Source organism: Salmo salar, chromosome 16 (genome assembly GCF_965601325.2).
Source record: "Salmo salar chromosome 16, fSalSal1, whole genome shotgun sequence".
Taxonomy (NCBI): domain Eukaryota; kingdom Metazoa; phylum Chordata; class Actinopteri; order Salmoniformes; family Salmonidae; genus Salmo; species Salmo salar.
Window position 1 is genome coordinate 23,369,092 of NC_138306.1, and position 19,800 is coordinate 23,388,891.

Genomic DNA, 19,800 nt, shown 5'->3' on the forward strand with positions numbered 1-19,800 from the left:
TATTGATTATTATTTTGTCTCCGAGTTAAAATGATGCACCAACAAGAACACAATAGACTACTAAATGGTTGATTTAAATGTGTCAATAGGGAATAGTGATGAGGTGTTTTCATCAGCTGTGCTTCATGAAGTAGGCCTATTTGTTTCTTAATGTGCAGTAGGTCTACACCACAGGAGGTTGGTGACACCTTAATTGGGGAGAATGGGCTCGTGGTAATGACTGGAGCGGAATTAGTGGAATGGTATCAAATACATTAAACACATGGTTTCCGGGTGTTTGATGCCATTCCATTTGCTCCGTTCAGGACATTATTATGAGCCGTTCTCCCCTCCGCAGCCTCCACTGGTTATACTGAGTTTACAAAACATTAAGAACACCTTCTTCTTGATACACACGGGAAACTGTTGAGCATGAAAAACTCAGCAGTGTTGCAGTTCTTGACACAAACAGGTGCGCCTGGCACCTAATACCATACCCCATTCAAAGGCACTTAAATATTTTGTCTTGCCCATTTACACTCTGAATGGCACACACACACAATCCATGTCTCAATTGTTTCAAGGCGTATTATTCTTTAACCTGTCTCCTCCACTTCGTCTACATGGAGTGAAGAGGATTTAACAAGTGACATCAATAAGGGATCATAGATTTCACCTGGATTCACCTAGTCAGTCTGTCATGGAAAGAGCAAATGTTCTTAATGTTTTGTACACTCAGTGTATACAGTACCAGTCAAAAGTTTTAGAACACATACTCATTCAAGAGTTTTTCTTTATTTGTACTATTTTCTACATTGTAGAATAATAGTGAAAGACATCAAAACTATGAAATAACACTTATGGAAGCATGTAGTAACCAAAAAATATTATTCAAAGTAGGCACCCTTTGCCTTTATGACATCTTTGTACACTCTTGGCATTCTCTCAACCAGCTTCATGAGGAATACTTTTCCAACACTTGAAGGAGTTGACTGCTTTTCCTTCACTCTGCGGTCCAACTCATCCCAAACCATCTCAATTGGGTTGAGGTCGGGTGATTGTGGAGGCCAGGTCATCTGATGCAGCACTCCATCACTCTCCTTCTTGGTCAAATAGCCCTTACACAGCCAGGAGGTGTGTTTTAGGTCATTGTCCTGTGGAAAAACAAATGATAGTCCCACTTAGCGCAAACCAGATGGGATGGCGCATTACTGCAGAATTCTGTGGTAGCCATACTGGTTAAGTGTGCCTTGAATTCTAAATAAATTACAGACCATGTCACCAGCAAAACACCTCCTCCTCCATGCTTCACGGTGGGAACCACACATGCAGAGATAATCCGTTCACCTACTCTGCGTCTCACAAAGACATGGCGGTTGGAACCAAAAATCTTACATTTGGACTCATCAGACCAAAGGACAGATTTCCACGGTCTAATTTCCATTGCTCGTGTTTCTTGGCCCAAGCAAGTGTCTTCTTCTTATTGGTGTCCTTTAGTAGTGTTTTTTTTCGCAAAAATTAAACCATGAAGACCTGATTCATGCAGTCTCCTCTGAACAGTTGATGTTGAGCTGTGTCTGTTACTTGAACTCTAAGAAGCATTTATTTGGGTTGCAATCTGAGTCTGGTAACTTTAATGAACTTATCCTCTGTAGCAGAGGTAACTCTGGGTCTTCCTTTCCTGTGGCGGTCCTCATGAGAGCCAGTTTCATCATAGCGCTTGATGGTTTTTGCAACTGCACTTTAAGAAACTTTCAAAGTGCTTTAAATGTTCTGCATTGACTGATCTTCATGTCTTAAAATAATTATGGACTGTAATTTCTATTGGCTTATTTGAGCTGTTCTTGTCATAATATGGACTTGGTCTTTTACCAAATAGGGCTATCTTCTGTATACCAACCCTACATTGTCACAACACAAATGATTGGCTCAAACACATTAAGAAGGAAAGAAATTCCACAAAGGCATACCTGTTAATTGAAATACATTCCAGGCGACTACCTCATGAAGCTGGTTGAAAGAATGCCAAGAGTGTGCAAAGCTGTCATCAAGGCAAAGGGTGGCTGCTTTGAAGGATCTCAAATATAAAATATTTTTTGGGTCACTACATGATTCCATGTGTTATTTCATAGTTTTGATGTATTCACTCTTATTCTACAATGTAGAAAATAGTACAAATAAAGAAAAACCCTTGAATGAGTAGGTGTGCCCAAACGTTTGACTGGTACTGTATATAAACAATATCAAATATACCCGACAGTTAGTTGTGTTGGCCTATTATCATTGGCAGGTCAGGAGCTGGTCAAACCTGGACCTGGGGATAAAACTAGTTTCAACTGGTGATGCAATACCCAACTTCACACAGATTAGAAAATAAACACCCACAGGAAGTCCAAAACCCTTAGATCAGTATTATGCCAATACAGGGACACGTGGGTGTGTATAGTACATCTCTTTATGATCCTTTTACAAGCACTCATAGTGATGAAACCAGCTTATATGTACAGTATACCGTATCAGACCTGACTATACTCTGGGGTACAGAGTTACAGTAGATACTAAACATACCAGTCTATTTAGATAGTGTTGATAATTGCAGACAATTGAGAGAGGATGGAGACAGGGAGAGACAGACAGAGACAGAAAATCAGAGACAGATAGACTGATATAGAGAGAGGAAGGTATACATATAGATAGAATGGCAGAATGGTGTGGAGGGAGACAGAGAGAAAAATAGAGAGAAGTGGTTGTTTCGGATGGGCTCAATCTCCAAAGAAAAGCAGTTTGGATTTCCCCCTCAAAACTCCCTAAAATACAGGATTCTCGGGTGATCTTTGATACAGAACTCTCTCTCTTAATTGTCTGCTCAACAATACATGCTCTCCTCTCTGTGCTGCAAAATGCTGAATAATTTAGGTATACTGGTAAGAAACTGGTAAGAAAGTTTGGCCACAATCCAGTGTCTAAACTGTCTTACCGGTATCATGCATTTTTCATGCACTTTCTAGTATGACAAGTGCTAATCACAAATTAAAGTAAGAAGAGGATTTCAACTAAGATATTTTTCAAAAGATTTTCCTAAACATTTCTGAATTAATCCTTTGACCTTGACACACACTTGAGTAAATCTCTACCCACACTTCTCCATTCTCCACCAAAGGCCTGTGCAACACACCAACAGTGTGTGTGTGTGGCTGCGTGCGTGCATGTGTGTGAATAGGGATGTGAAAACTGCACTTTAGAGTCTGAATGGGAACTACATCCATCCCCGGTGCCGGTCCAGGGGCCTACGCCCGGCCACAGAGCCACAGGGGCCTGCTCCTACAAAAAGACAAGCCACAGATTAGGGCACAACAACAATTTCAATGAGAGGGAAGAGGGAAGTGTTCAGCAAGAGTGAATTTCGCTTCCTCATTATTGAGACAGACATGGTGGAGCATGTATTGTATAGGTATAATAAGACTACATTTTGTCCATTTACCACAGGTAAACCAGAGTGTGATGCCATGATTAGGCTCACTGAGGCAGTGAAGATAGTCTGACCTATGCTAAATAGAGGCTTCCTTGAGACAAATAGAGAGAGTACTAGACTGCCACAGTGGTTGTAGTGATAGTGACTGAAATAGTAATAGACAGTGATATGACTTTTGCTTTTTCATCACTGTGTGGCAGCCTACCATTGCTTCCTACTCATTACGTGTGGGTGGGAGGACACAGATCTAGGATAAGGAGGAAATATGATTATTGTACATCCTGGTGTTTCCCCCTATTGTATGTCAGTGTGGTTGTATTAAAAGAGAATGGTTGGAAAAAGGAACTGTTATTCTTGGCCCAGCTGAGAGACAATATTAGAGGTTCTCCCGTCAAGAAGAGGGCGTACCCACCCCCTCTCACTCAGCTCACTGTCACAGATGTGGGGTTATAAATAGGAACAATGCATACTCTTGTATTTACAGTGAAGTTTCTTAAGTAACAATCTGTGGTGAGCCACCCTGGATCCTCTCGACCAATAGCACGTCACTCATAGCAGATGTTGTGGGTTATAGTTAGCCCACAAACCCTGGACTGCAACCCAATCCACTACTACTGTCCAGGCAAGTGGCTACACGGCTGAAGCAGAAGGGTACCTTGTAGAATGAATGAATGTATTAGGTCATGTTTGAATTGAACTCAAAGGGCTGTAGTGAAATGTATGTTTACTTATAAATAAATATATCTGCATTGTATCAACTTTGATATAAAATTAGAACGATTATATGATTTAAAGTCATTAGGCCAACAACATATGTGGATTGCTGATGCAAGCACTCAAAGTTTCTGATTAAAACTTTTCTAGTTGCAGGGTTCTAGGGGCCTTTGTCTTCCTCTGTATGCCTGAAATCCCCATAAGATCCCAGGAGGTGTTGTTCAATGTGAATGCAATGAAAGGACCTTCAGAATTTACCATATGAACCACAGTTGGCATAGGGATAAATGTTTGTTTGTTTGTGAATTTCCACTCCTGGGGATAACATGAGACACACTTCCTGCAATTAGAATTCTTTAAGCAGTGACACATGCTTTCAGTGCATTCTCGCTCCCTAATAGCCTAGCATCCATCCACTAGCATGATAGGGGTGTCAAAACAAAACTAGCATGTCATTGAATTCCGATATACATAAAATCCCTTTAGAACCAGTCAAATGGAATGTTACAGTTGTCACATACAGGTCTAACTCCCCTCCCAGAGGACCTGAGCCCTAGGATCATGCCTCAGGACTACCTGGCCTGATGACTCCTGGGTGTCCCCAGTCTACCTGGTCGTGCTGCTGCTCCAGTTTCAACTGTTCTGCCTGCGGCTAGGGAACACTGACCTGTTCACCGGACGTACTACTTTGTCCCGAACCTGCTGTTTTTGACTCTCTCTCTCTACCGCACCTGCTCTTGACCTCTGAATTCTCAGCTATGAAAAGCCAACTGACATTTACTCCTGAGGTACTGACCTGTTGCACCCTCTACAACCACTGATTATTATTTGAACCAACTGATCATCTATGAACGTTTGAACATCTTGAAGAACAATCTGGCCTTAAATGGCCATGTACTCTTATCATCTCCACCCGGCACAGCCAGAAGAGGACTGGCCACCCCTCAGAGCCTGGTTCCTCTCTAGGTTTCTTCCTAGGCTCCTGCCTTTCTAGGGAGTTTTTCCTAGCCACCGTGCTTCTACATCTGCATTGTTTGCTGTTTGGGGTTTTAGGCTGGGTTTCTGTATAGCACTTTGTGACATCTGCTGATGTAAAAAGGGCCTTATAAATACATTTCATTGACACAGAAGGATGGGAGTAAAATGCATGATGGGTCATTCAGTCTCCCTTAATCTAGAAACTGATGATTATGATGCATTACCATTACATGCTTTCCAAGACCCAATCCCAAATAAATTAGTATCTACCTAAAACAAAAACTCCAGAACAAGGTGCTGTATGACATTTCAACTTCCGCCAGATGCTCTACAGGCTCAGCCTGCTGTTAAAATAGGAATAAATGCTGATCTCTCTGTATAAGTGTCAGATTGACATCCTAAATGTTTGTTATGATCAGTGGCGATTTTAGCATGACAATCTTGGTGGGGCAAACCCCCCCCCCCCCCATTTTTTTTAGATGCATGCCAACAAAGCCACTACACAACACAACACTAAACAGTACATTAATTGCACTATAACGATGACAAGCGGTGCCCACAAACATTTAGGGCCTACATAAAGCTGTCGTAACAGCAGAGCTTTTTTCCAGCACAATGGAGTGAATCCTTAACACCGCTACACCTGGCTATCAGCGGAGTCTTGTCTGGCAGCGAAACAATTCATTCCGCCTCATTTACTGCCTTTTTATAAAACATAGCTGATATGGCTGACCATATTTCCATGGCATATTACATCATTTATGCAGCAGCATATAAGACATTTTTGGATTCACCTTGTTGTCCGCGGCGGTCCTTCTTTGGCAAATTTGGTCATCAAAGAAAAATATTTACAATTCCGAGTTGGATGATAGTTCAAAACGTATTTTCCTAGTCTGACTTCCCAGTTGCAAAGCTTGCGGTTAGCCACTGTCACCGATTCCTTCCAAACAACTCATTGTTGAATTTGCGATTTTCAACTTGTTGTGTAATGTTTATGTCCAATGGCAGATGAGCGCCGATACGTTTTATCTATATTTTCTCTTCATTATTTCTCTTCATATGACAAGGATTAAAAACAATTTGCCAGTAGACTTAATTCACGATGATGACTGCTAGCTAAGATTGTGAAAGTAAGATGTTGACATGATCAGTCCAATCAAACTACTGTACATATAACGTGATTTGACATCATTTCTGTGACCAATGACCTTGAGCCTTCTTGAAAGGGCACTTGTAATATAACTCTATGGTAGGACCCAAAGGGCTGAAATTTTGGATGTCTACCATTACTAAAGGACTGAAGCTAGGCGATTGCGCAAGGTCCCCATGAGTGACAGATTTCCGAGCCAATCATGGTGCAATGCTCCTATTTTCTGCTGGCCCGCCCCACCACCACAGAAAGCACTGAGCTAGGCTGAAACACCTGCATTTTGGAGCTGCCTTACTCAAGAAAACAAAAAAGAGACGTGGTTGTATGCAGCTTCATTAACTCAATTATATATATATATATATATATATATATATATATATATATATATATATATATATATATATATATATATATATATATATATATATATATATATATTGTTTGCAAACAGATATGAGACACGTATTAATGCCAAAATAACATGCAAGCCCCACAACAATTATATTTATATATATTAAAAAAATAATAATTGTGCAAACAATGTGGGTCTCAGAGCCCCACCTGCCCTGAATGACGGGTCGCCACTGGTTATGATACAGCCTATTATTATGTGTTATTATGTGTTGTATATTAATGACCCTGCCACAGTTTGATTGCAGAAAAATTGCCCATTTTGTTTGTTTCGTTATCATTCGTTGACTGAACAAGAAGATGATGCAATCAAGAATGTGCGATCTATCGTCGCAGCATAATTTTCACTTTCAGACCGACGTTGCTCAATGCTCAACACAATTTGATACACTAAATCAATGAGTTGGATACACATAGGTGCAATAGATTAAGGTACACAACCAACTGTGAGAATACATAATAAATGATTCTCGTCATCTCTGTTCAATGGGGAAGTCCAACTCTATGACATCACGACGCCTATAAAACGTCTGTGCCCGGCATTGAACTGAAAACAGTTAAGTTAGAATACTTACATAGTAGTACACGTCCACAGTCAAACAGAAATAGCCGACGCGTCTCAGCATTAAAGATGCAAAGGTAAGTAACGTATTTCATATCTGTACGTCAGGTAAACAGAGAATTTTCTGGTAATCTGCAGACTATAGTAGTTAAATTGATAAATGTAAAATAAAGTTCGATTGATATTTCCAAGAGCTCGGCAATGCTTGGTGAATGTACTGTGCTTTTAGGTTACTGTAAAAAAAAACAATGTTACATATTGAATTGATTGTTGCGAGGTAGTACAATGGTAGTCTCTTTCTCTGGAATAAAGACGTGTTCTTTCAATGACACTTCACTCACCAATGTTGCCAATATAAAAAGGAGTGGCAGTATAAGTATGTAGGCTATTTGCTTTCTCCCTGCATGTTTCAGCTGCAAACCTCAGTTCGCTGACTGGCTGATAGAACAAGTGCGGACCGAGCAATACACCGGTTTGTTCTTTATGGACAACAATAAGTTCAGAGTCCCGTGGAAACACAATTCTAGGAAGGATTGCTCCGAGGACGACCGTAAAATATTCAGGGTAAGGAATATATTGTGGAAGGTGGCCAGCGCTATGCAGAAATTCAAGGCAATAGAGGCTGTGGTTTGATTGTGAACTGCAGCGCATGAAACGTTACATTTTGTATGTATAATGATCTAATAAATAACTTGTTATGATGACGGTTCAATTCTATGACACATCAATTATCTGGTTACAGGCATGGGCAGTGGTCAGCGGTAAAATCACTGAGCATCCCAATGACAAGGCAAAGTGGAAGACTAACTTCCGCTCTGCACTGAACAGCCTGTGCAGGCGTTTCAAGATGGTGGAAGACCACTCCAAGGACTCAAACGACCCCCATAAAGTTTACCTGGTCATCAATGAGTGTAAGATCACCATGGCTTGTGTAACTTAAGTGCCACAAGACTGTTTGCCTGCTGAACTAAAGCCTAGGCATTAGCTTAGGTAGCCAACTTGAGTCTCTTTCCCCAATTGTTTTTTTTTTTTTATTGCTTTTTTAAAGATTATTTAATTTTTTTTAACAGATAACTATGAGAGCCCTCTCATAGAAGAAATCACTCTGGAGAACTATGGCATTGACCATGCTCTCACCACTACAGAAAACACCCCCCCAGGCATGGAGGTATAGTAACAGTACATCTATATTGAACCAGGAGCTGGTTATTTAACCCTGCCCTGATAGAAACCATGATTCTGGTCTTTTTTTAAGAAAACTTATGTTAAATCTGTGAATGTATATATATTTTTTCCCCCTCCAAACAGCATGATATACTGAACTTTAGCAACCTAACCTTGAACCACCTAGACCTGAACCAACATACAGGTACAGCACCTCCCCACCTGTAGAAAGTAACCCTTTACAATGGGTGGTTAATTATAAACATTTTAAATACAAATTCTGGAAAAAGCTTTCTAATGACATATGACAACTCTTCCTTTCTTCTCAAGAGAATTATATACCGGTACACACACACCACCCAGTGCCACCAGTCCTAATACAGCAGCCATATGCCCAAGGTATGCCAGGGCCATACAGCCACATGTCAAGGAAAAATCCACACATCCAACTTGTGTAAATAACATTTCACCATGTCTTTTCTGTACTGGAAAATAAAGTGCACTTCACTCATGCAGTACAATGTGACTTATTTGATGACCTTTCCTATCTCCCAACAGTAAACCCGGATGCCCTGCTCAACCTGCCTGCCACCCGCTCATCTCTCTGGGACTTGGAGATCACCATCTCCTATAGGGGGAGCGAGATGCTAAAGACCCAGGTGTCAGGCCCCAGGGTTCAGCTCCACTACCAGTGTAATGCTCTCGAGCCCAACACCCAGCCCCTCTGCTTCCCCAGCACTGACGGGCTACCAGACCTCAAACAGGTAGGGTACAGAAGCCCACCTGGTGCTGTTCCCATTCACCTGCACTACTATCTGTGGTTCTGTGTACATGCCTGTGGTTTTCCAATATGTGTCTTTATTAGGGATGCACGATATATCGGAATTGGACGATATTAGCTAAAAATGCCAACATCGGTATCGCCCCGACGTCTAGTTCAACGGCGACGTGAAAAACCGATGTCAAATCTGACGTGCATACCTATGACGCTACGTAAAATTTTGCGCTAAACATGCAACACTGCATTCCTAACCTAGTCCACAATGTCTGCGGTGTGGCTCGAGCAGTCATTTAACAGTAAGAACATTTCAGCAAGACAACTCAAAGGCCAAATCCATTAACGCCAAGATAATGGCTTCATTGCCCTTGAGAATCAACCGTTCTGTCGTGGGTGACGTTGGCTTTTGCGACTGGTTGCGAACCAGTACACACTAACGTTACCAAGTGTGCTAATGTTCAGATGTTGCCCTACCGGAGTTCCACAGTAATAGTGTCACTGCTATTAGTATCACAACATACTATGGAACACAGTTTGAGTCTTTGTGTGTACAAAAAGATACACGTCAAATAAAACTATTTGACGCGTTGAATAAGCTTTTCATTTGACATGCCAAATAACACTGTACTATTAAAGACTGTGTGTTCTGAATTTGCACATGTAAGCCAAGTGCCACTATTAGTAGCACTGTCAAAGCTGTACAAAAAAAGTCAAACACCAGCCATGAACTGTATTTACAATACCGCATTATTTGTTTGACTGCAACTTCTGGGCTAGCAGCTTTAGCTTGGTACCTAGCTAACACCAATATGACCAGTAGAAACTGCAGTCATTTTCACTATTCTTAGCAATGATTTAGGAATCCTTGTAACTATTGTTCACCTATTGACCTTGAGTTCATGAAGAAAAAAATAATGGCTAGCCAGCTACACCCTGTTGCCCAAAGCTAACGTTATAAGCAGCCAGCTAGCTTCATCTGGCTAGTGACTCTCGACCTGACTGGGTTGTGTTGTGAAGTTAGCCACAATAGTGGAATTTGCAGTATGCCTTCAAAATAAAAGTACCTAGTTGAAAGTGATGCAGAAGGTTACAATTGGAATCTTGCCATATTTTGACTAGATAATGTTAAACAAGGTTGGAATGTGAAGCAATAAAATGGTATCCGTCTACTCTGACACCCACAGAACACAACTTTGAGAGTTAATGCAAATATTAGCGTTGTAGCTCTTATCACGTGTCTGTGAAATCACCTCCCCAGTCAGCCTATGGTGTGTATTGACATTCATATCGCACTGTACGGTGTTCCCTAAGGATTGGGGATCAATGAAATGGGGTAACAGTCTACTCAACTCTGAGGACGACGTTGGGAATTGACACCAAAACATCCACGCAGTATTGTTTTTCCTCTGGAATATTGTTCAATACACACAGGTTGACAAATGTGGCTCAATTCAGTTTGAGTCCCGCAATAAGAGCTACTAATGTTCTCTGGGTATCACTGAGTAGACTGATACCCCATATGTCATTGATCCACAATCCATAGGTAAGGCTGTACAGTGAAAAAATACACTGCTCAAAAAAATAAAGGGAACACTTAAACAACACAATGTAAATCAAACTGTCCACTTAGGAAGCAACACTGACAATACATTTCCCATGCTGTTGTGCAAATCGAGTAGACAACAGGTGGAAATTATAGGCAATTAGCGACACACCCCCAATAAAGGAGTGGTTCTGCAGGTGGGGACCACAGACCACTTCTCAGTTCCTATGCTTCCTAGCTGATGTTTTGGTCACTTTTGAATGCTGACGGTGCTTTCACTCTAGTGGTAGCATGAGACTGAGTCTACAACCCACACAAGTGGCTCAGGTAGTGCAGCTCATCCAGGATGGCACTTCAATGCGAGCTGTGGCAAGGTTTGCGGTGTCTGTCAGCGTAGTGTCCAGAGCATGGAGGCGCTACCAGGAGACAGGCCAGTACATCAGGAGATGTGGAGGAGGCCATAGGAGGGCAACAACCCAGCAGCAGGACCGCTACCTCCGCCTTTGTGCAAGGAGGAGCACTGCCAGAGCCCTGCAAAATGACCTCCAGCAGGCCACAAATGTGCATGTGTCTGCTCAAACGGTCAGAAACAGACTCTATGAGGGCCCGACGTCCACAGGTGGGGGTTGTGCTTACAGCCCAACACCGTGCAGGACGTTTGGCATTTGCCAGAGAACACCAAGATTGGCAAATTCGCCACTGGCACCCTGTGCTCTTCACAGATGAAAGCAGGTTCACACTGAGCACGTGACAGTCTGGAGACGCCGTGGAGAACGTTTTGCTGCCTGCAACATCCTCCAGCAGTGGTGGGTCAGCGGTGGGTCAGTCATGGTGTGGGGTGGCATTTCTTTGGGGGGGCCGCACAGCCCTCCATGTGCTTGCCAGAGGTAGCCTGACTGCCATTTAGGTACCGAGATGAGATCCTCAGACCCCTTGTGAGACCATATGCTGGTGCGGTTGGCCCTGGGTTCCTCCTAATGCAAGACAATGCTAGACCTCATGTGGCTGGCGTGTCAGCAGTTCCTGCAAGAGAAAGGCATTGATGCTATGGACTGGCCCGCCCATTCCCCAGACCTGAATCCAATTGAGCACATCTGGGACATCATGTCTCGCTCCATCCACCAACACCACGTTGCACCACAGACTGTCCAGGAGTTGGCGGATGCTTTAGTCCAGGTCTGGGAGGAGATCCCTCAGGAGACCATCCGCCACCTCATCAGGAGCATGCCCAGGCGTTGTAGGGAGGTCATACAGGCACGTGGAGGCCACACACACTACTGAGCCTCATTTTGACTTGTTTTAAGGACATTACATCAAAGTTGGATCAGCCTGTAGTGTTTTTCCACTTTAATTTTGAGTGTGACTCCAAATCCAGACCTCCATGGGTTGATAAATTGGAATTCCATTGATTATTATTTTGTGATTTTTGTTGTCAGCACATTAAACTATGTAACAAAAGTATTTAATAAGATTATTTCATTCAGATCTAGGATGTGTTATTTTAGTCTTCCCTTTATTTTTTTGAGCAGTGTACATCCAGTGTGATTTCAACAGATGTCAAACTAACAACATTCCAACCTCGTTTAGCATGATCTATTCAATTGTGGCATAATTCTACAATTTGTATTCATTTGCATCACTGTCAATGACATGCACTTATTTTTAAGGCTAACGGAAAAGTCCACTTTTTTTATTTATTTAACCAGGTAGGCCAGTTGAACAAATTCACATTTACAACTGCGACCAGGCCAAGATCAACAAAGCAGTGTGACAAAAACAACAGTTACACATGGGATAAACAAATGTACAGTCAAGAACACAATAGAAAAATCTGTATACAGTGTGTGCAAATGAGGTAAGGCAATAAATAGGCCAATAGTGGCGACGTAATTGCAATTTAAACTGGAGTGATATGTGCAGATAAGGATGTGCAAGTAGAAATACTGGTGTGCAAAAGAGCAGAAAAACAAATATGGGGATGAGGTAGGTGGTTCGATGGGCTGTTTGCAGTGATCGGTAAGCTGCTCTGACAGCTGACGCTTAGTGTGTCTCCAACTTCAGTGATCTTTGCAATTCGTTCCAGTCATTGGCAGCAGAGAACTGGAAGGAAAGGAGGTGTTGGTTTTGGGGATGACCAGTGAAATATACATGCTGGAGCGCATGCTACAGGTGGGTGTTGTTATGGTGAGCTGAGAAGGCGGAGCTTTACCTAGCAAAGACTTATCAATGACCTGGAGCCAGTAGGTTTGGTGACAAGTATGAAGCGAGGGCCAGCCAACGAGAGCATACAGGTCAGTGGTGGGTAGTGTATGGGGCTTTGGTGATTAAACGGATGGCACTGTGATGGACTGCATCCAGTTTGCTGAGTAGAGTGTTGGAGGCTATTTTATAGATGACCTCACCGAAGTCAAGGATCGGTAGGATAGTCAGTTTTACGAGGGTATGTTTGGCAACATGAGTGAAGGAGGCTTTGTTGTGAAATGAGAAGCCGACTCTAGATTTAATTTTGGATTGGAGATGCTTAATGAGTCTAAGGAGAGTTTACAGTCTAGCAAGACACCTAGGTATTTATAGTTGTCCACATATTCTAAGTCAGAACGGTCCAGAGTAGTGATGCGGGCAGCGATTGGTTGAAGCACATGCATTTAGAAGCAGTCAGAGGCTATGGAAGGAGTGTTGTATGGTGTTGAAGCTCATTTGGAGGTTTGTTAACAGTGTCCAAAGAAGTACCAGATGTATACAGGATAGTGTCTGCATAGAGGTGGATCAGAGAATCACCAGCAGCAAGAGTGACATCATTGAGATATACAGTGAGGGGAGAAAAAAGTATTTGATCCCCTGCTGATTTTGTGCGTTTGCCCACTGACAAAGAAATGATCAGTCTATCATTTTAATGGTAGGTTTATTTGAACAGTGAGACATAACAGAAAATCCAGAAAAACGCATGTCAAAAATGTTATAAATTGATTTGCATTTTAATGAGGGGAAATGAGTATTTGACCCCTCTGCAAAACATGACTTAGTACTTGGTGGCAAAACCCTTGTTGGCAATCAGAGGTCAGACGTTTCTTGTAGTTGGCCACCAGGTTTGCACACATCTCAGGAGCTATTATTATTATTTTTTATTTTTTTTGTCCCACTCCTCTGCAGACCATCCTCAAAAACCAACCAGATATATATATATATATATGTGTGTGTGAGACCATCCTCTTAGAAATGCAAGAGAAAGGTCATATTGTAAATTAGCTCCCTGGATGCAATTCCAATGGCTTCCACAAGGTGTCAGTCTGTCCAAGGTTTTAAGGCATGGAACTTCAAAAACGAATATGAAATACGTTTTAGAAGGACAGTCTTGGAAATTCGTGTTTGCGCGCCTTGAAATTACGCACCTGCTAAAATCGGTTTCCTATTGAACATACTACTTTCCAAAATAAATATTATAGTTTGATTTACATTTTAAAGTATCTGAGAAGTGAATAGAAACGTATTTTGACTTGTTGAAACAAAGTTTAGGGGTAGATTTTCGAATTTCTTTGCAAATTGAACGAGTGGATTACTCAAATCGATGGCGCCAACTAAACTGACTTTGGGATATAAGATTTTATCTAACAAAACGACACTACATATTATAGCTGGGACCCTTTGGATGACAAAGAGGAAGATTTTCATAAAGTGAATATTTCATCGTTATGTGTATGAAAACTGTGCCGGTGGAAAAATATTTTGATGTTGGGTGCCGTCCTCAAACAATCGCATGGCATGTTTTCACTGTGATAGCTACTGTAAATCGGACAGAGTAGTTAGATTAACAAGAATTTAAGCTTTCAGCTGATAAGACACTTATGTACTTAAGTGTTTAATATCCATAATTTTTAGGATTTATTTGAATTACGTGCCCTCCAGTTTCACCGGAAGTTGTTCCGAATGCTTAAGGCCGCTAAAATTTTAAATATCCGTTTTTTTGGCAAGGAAAATAACGGTATCGGCCAAAAAATGTAATTGGTGCATCACTAGTCTTTTTATATGAAACTGACTGGTTAATTCCCTAGCAATATACATAGCAACAAGATGCACTGGAGACGAGCGAAACAAGACTAAATTTGTGCCTCAATTATACCAGATTGAATACACCAACTGCATCCTAAGAAGCGTCCAAAGGGGTCTTCTCCTCGAGGTACAAAACACTGGTATCTATGGTTACCGGCAGGACAAGTGCCACGTGTTCTCCAGTACTAGCAACCCCAGAGAGGCACACCCTGAACCCAGGAAGATGCCCCAAAATGAAATGGTACAACTGTTGAACTTCCAGCAGTACGAAAATGGTAAATATGGCTCACTGTCCGACACATATAAACACAACACAAACTCAGCAAAAAAAGAAACGTCCCTTTTTCAGGACCCTGTCTTTCAAAGATAATTTGTAAAAATCCAAAACTTCAGATCTTCATTGTGAAGGGTTTAAAACTGTTCCCCATGCTTGTTCAATGAACCATAAACAATTAATGAACATGCACCTGTGGAACAGTCGTTAAGACACTAACATCTTACAGACGGTAGGCAATTAAGGTCACAGTTATGAAAACTTAGAACACTGAAGGTCAAAAGTCAGTATCTGGTGTGGCCATCATTAAATCTCCTCATGGACTGCATCAGATTTGCCAGTTCTTGCTTTGAGATGTTACCCCACTCTTCCACCAAGGCACCTGCACGTTCCTGAACATTTCTGAGGGGGGGGGGGGGAGAGAGAGAATGGCCCTAGCCCTCACCCCCGATCCAACAGGTCCCAGATGTGCTCAATGGGATTGAGATCCAGGCTCTTCGCTGGCCATGACAGAACACTGATGTTCCTGTCTTGCAGGAAATCACACACAGAACGAGCAGTGTGGCATTGTCATGCTGGAGGGTCATGTCAGGATGAGCCTGCAGGAAGGGTACCACGCCAGGGAAGAGGATGTCTTCCCTGTAACGCACAGTGTTGAGATTGCCTGCAATGACAAGCTCAGTCCGATGATGCTGTGACACACCGCCCCAGACCCTGACGGACCCTCCAAATCGATCCCGCTCCAGAGTACAGGCCTCATGTAATGATCATTCCTTCAACGATAAATCCGAATCCGACCATCGCCCCTGGTGTGACAAACTTGTCAGTGAAGAGCACTTTTTCCAGTCCTGTCTGGTCCAGCGCAGGGTTTGTGCACGTAGATGACGTTGTTGCTGGTGATCTGGTGAGGACCTGCCTTACAACAGGCTTAAGCCCTCTGTCCAGCCTCTCAGCCTATTGCGGACAGTCTAGGCACTGATGGAGGGATTGTGCATTCCTGGTGTAACTCGGGCAGTTGTTGCCATCCTGTACCTGTCCCGCAGGTGTTACACATGGTCTGCCACTGAGGACGATCAGCTGTCCGTCCTGTCTCCCTGTAGCGCTGTCTTAAGCGTCTCTCAGTACGGACATTGCAACTTATTGCCCTGGCCACATCTGCAGTCCTCATGCCTCCTTGCAGCATGCCTAAGGCATGTTCACGCAGATGAGCAGGGACCCTGGGCATCTTTCTTTTGGTGTTTTTCAGAGTCTGTAGAAAGGCCTCTTCAGTGTCCTAAGTTTTCAGAACTGACTTAATTGCCTGTAAGCTGTTAGTGTCTTAACGACCGTTCTACAGGTGCATGTTAATTGTTTATGGTTCATTGAACAAGCATGGGAAACAGTGTTTAAACCCTTTACAATGAAGATCTGAAGTTATTTGGATTTGTACGAATTCTTTGAAAGACCGGGTCCTGAAAAAGGGACTTTTATTTTATATTTAAAAAAAAACAATATTGCAGTTTATATACACATTTCTAAGACCTGTATCCACTGTCAGCGCTTTGACAACCATCAACCTTTTTCAGAGCTGATAGCGTTTAAGGAGAACAGGCGAGGCTCACCTGACTATACCATCCACATGTGCTTTGGTGAGAAGTTCCCTGACGGAAAACCCCCGGAGAAGAAACTCATCGTCGTCAAGGTAACCCGTTCATGAGCTTTAAATCAGTAAGGCAACAGGCAGAATACTAACTTAACCAGACATGGCTCCAACTGTTCCTAGAGAGCTACCATCCTGTAGGTTTTTGCTCCAACCCTAATCTTGTACACCTGATTTGACTAATTAGCTGGTTGAAAAGCTGAATCAGCTTAGTTACAACTGTAGGTTCACACCAACCCCAGGAGGGTCGCTCTCCAGGAACAGGGTTGGAGAGCCCTGCCCTAGAACAAACCTATATACAGTGTGCTGCATATCCTATTTTTGAAATGTCTTCTCTCCACCTCTTGTTTCGCATTCCCTTTCTCTCCCCTTCACGCTTCTCTTCCAGGTGGTTCCCCTGATCTGTCGTTACTTCCACGAGGTGGCCCAGGAGGAGGGGGCGTCGTCCCTCCAGAATGACATCAGCCTGCAGATCTCCCACCACAACAGCCTGATGGAGCTCATCAATGCCACCTGGCCCGACGGCCCACAGCACACCATGGGGCAGTACTTCTAGACCACCAATTGTATCACATCACCAGCCCCTATCTAGGACCGGTATCGCACTACTGTATCAATTTAATCTTCCCACAGGAAAGAAATGCTTAGCAAGTGGATATATAATGCAATTGTGTACGACTCAAACTTGTAGATCTTTTGAAAGTCAGGCAAATTTTGGTGTTAGATCAGGGCTCTCCAACATTGTTCCTGGAGAGCTAGTCCTATAGGTTTCAATCAATCCTAATCTAGTGCACCAGACTTGAATAATTAGCTGGTTGATAAGCCAACTCAGGTTAGTTACAACTGGGGTTGGAGTGAACCTACAGGATGGTAGCTCTCCAGGAACAGAGTTGGAGAGCCCTGTTAGATTATTCTGATTTGTATCGTTTCTGTCAATGTGTCATGCAGTAGTATAGGCCATCCTTCTCTTGACAGGTTAACTGTGTGTGTGTGTCTTTTTAAATATACATCAAATCACTATCGCTGCGTGCTTAATGTGTTAATGTCTCATTTAGTGGTATTTATACTGAATTCCCTTCTGTCCCTATGGGCCACACTTTAAACCTGTCTAGGTCACTCAACCCTTCAGTCTGTTCTCTTTTGTATTGAAAAATCTGTTTTATTGTACTGAAAGTGAGTAAACTTCACACTGGCATTGAAAAGCACAATTGTATAGTATTGCAAAACAAGATCAATAAACTTTGCCTTGTTTCCTTACATTGGTTTACATGATTTTACCCAGTGAATTATGAAATGTTTACTTTAGTACTGTATGTCATCCCTCCTAGCTAGCGTGTAGTAAGTGGTGTCATAAACGCCTTGTGTTTCTCTCAAATATATTTTAAGTAATTTAATTTAGCAGTTGTCAAGTGCTACCCAGCCTAAAACGCCAAAGGGCAAGCAATGCAGAAGCACGGGGGCTACATTTACGTCATTTAGCAGATGCTCTTATCCAGAGCGACTTACAAATTGGTGCATTCACCTTCTAGGAAAAACTCCCTAGAAAGGCAGAAACCTAGAGGAACTAGGCTCTGAGTGGTAGCAAAACCTCTTCTGCCTTTGCCGTCATGAGATTTTCAGGCTACCATTAAGGCTAGATCTTCAAGACTTCAAAATGTTCAAAGACCAACAGGGTCAGATAATAACCAGTGGTTATATAGGGTGCAGTGGTTTAACACCTCAGGAGTGTTATCTTTTCACCCATTGCCAAGCATTGAGGTCGAAAACAGGTCCAAGAGGGTCAACAGCAAGTCCCGGACAAAGTAACAAGTCCAGTGACACCAGTCAGGGTTCCATAGGAGCAGGCAGAATATGACAGGGTGGCTTGGGGACAGCCAGGTAGTCCTGGGGCTCCTAGACAGTGGTTACTTTGTCTAAAACAAACGGTATCATGTTCACCAGTGCTGTTGCAAATATGATGCAGGTCAGTTTGGTTCCTTTAGCTAAAAAAAAGAAAAAATGCAGAAAATGAACCAATTGCTTTCATCTAGGAATGATTTCCACTGCTCAGGTTTATGAAGTGATCATGCTTAACATTAACACTGTGATAGGGGAGGGGGGGGGTTGGATAAAGATACTTAGGCCACTGAGTTTGGTAGGGTTGACTTTGTAGCCTTGAATAAACAAAGCTTTCAAATATATTTGATCATTATTTTAATGCTTTGGGATTTATCTTAAATTTATTTCAATGGTGAGAAATGAATACCAATAGAATTTCTATTTTTTTTATTAAATACATTGTCCCAGATATGTACAGTTGAGTGGGACCTCCAGGCCCAGTGCGACAGTCAAGGCAGCAGTAATGGCACAGAGCAGCCGGAGGGGGAAGAGAACCCTCCCACTGGCTCGGAGCAAACCATTACTCAGAGAAACCTACAGCGGACTGGGTGAAAATTAGGCAGGGTTTCTACCTTCATTCCAGGCTTTAAAGTGAATTCCTATGGAGAAGTGTAATGGCTGCTTTTAAAGCTAGAATGCACAGTTGGAAAAAAAGGGGACACCCCACCGCTAAGTAGAAAGCCGAAGGATGGGCCTGGAGAAATGTAACCTCAAATCCATAGATGTGGAGAGCTATGGCTGCTTGGACTGACCATCCATGATATCAAAATTATAGTTTTAACCATGTTGAGGCTATACAGTGTTTGCTTATATTGGAGTAAAAGAGTCATATCTTGGGTTCTGATGGGGTACAACAGTTGAACTAAGCTCATGAGGCATTTATAAGTTATATTCAAGAATCAATGGGTATATATTATATATTAATTTATAAGTCCAAAAATTGATGTAGCAACTGAGGATTCTAGCTTTAACATTTGACGGGAATTGAACTGAAATTAATATAACCCCCACCCTTGGTGAAATATCCAGCCTTATAATCATTTCATCACAGTTTGAGATGAACTACTTCTGTAAACATTAGTAATATCCTGTTAAATATTATGGTATTATGTTAGTGGGTTCCTTTCCAAAATGTTACCCATTCAGTCAAAATATATCTTCACCCCAACCTTAAATTTTGCATGTTAGTAAAACATGAACACCACAAAAAA

General features: G+C 42.2%; 1 protein-coding gene across 1 annotated transcript; it reads left to right on the plus strand.

The window, feature by feature from the left end:
- Positions 1–7,304: 7,304 nt before the first annotated feature.
- On the plus strand, positions 7,305–17,968 carry LOC100192336 (interferon regulatory factor 7). The gene is given in 10 exon segments (NM_001136548.1): positions 7,305–7,343; positions 7,680–7,830; positions 8,009–8,177; positions 8,337–8,434; positions 8,575–8,635; positions 8,761–8,829; positions 8,989–9,194; positions 14,872–15,073; positions 16,638–16,753; positions 17,100–17,968. Coding segments are annotated over 10 exon segments (1,248 nt in total). The 5' UTR covers positions 7,305–7,335; the 3' UTR covers positions 17,268–17,968.
- Positions 17,969–19,800: the final 1,832 nt, after the last annotated feature.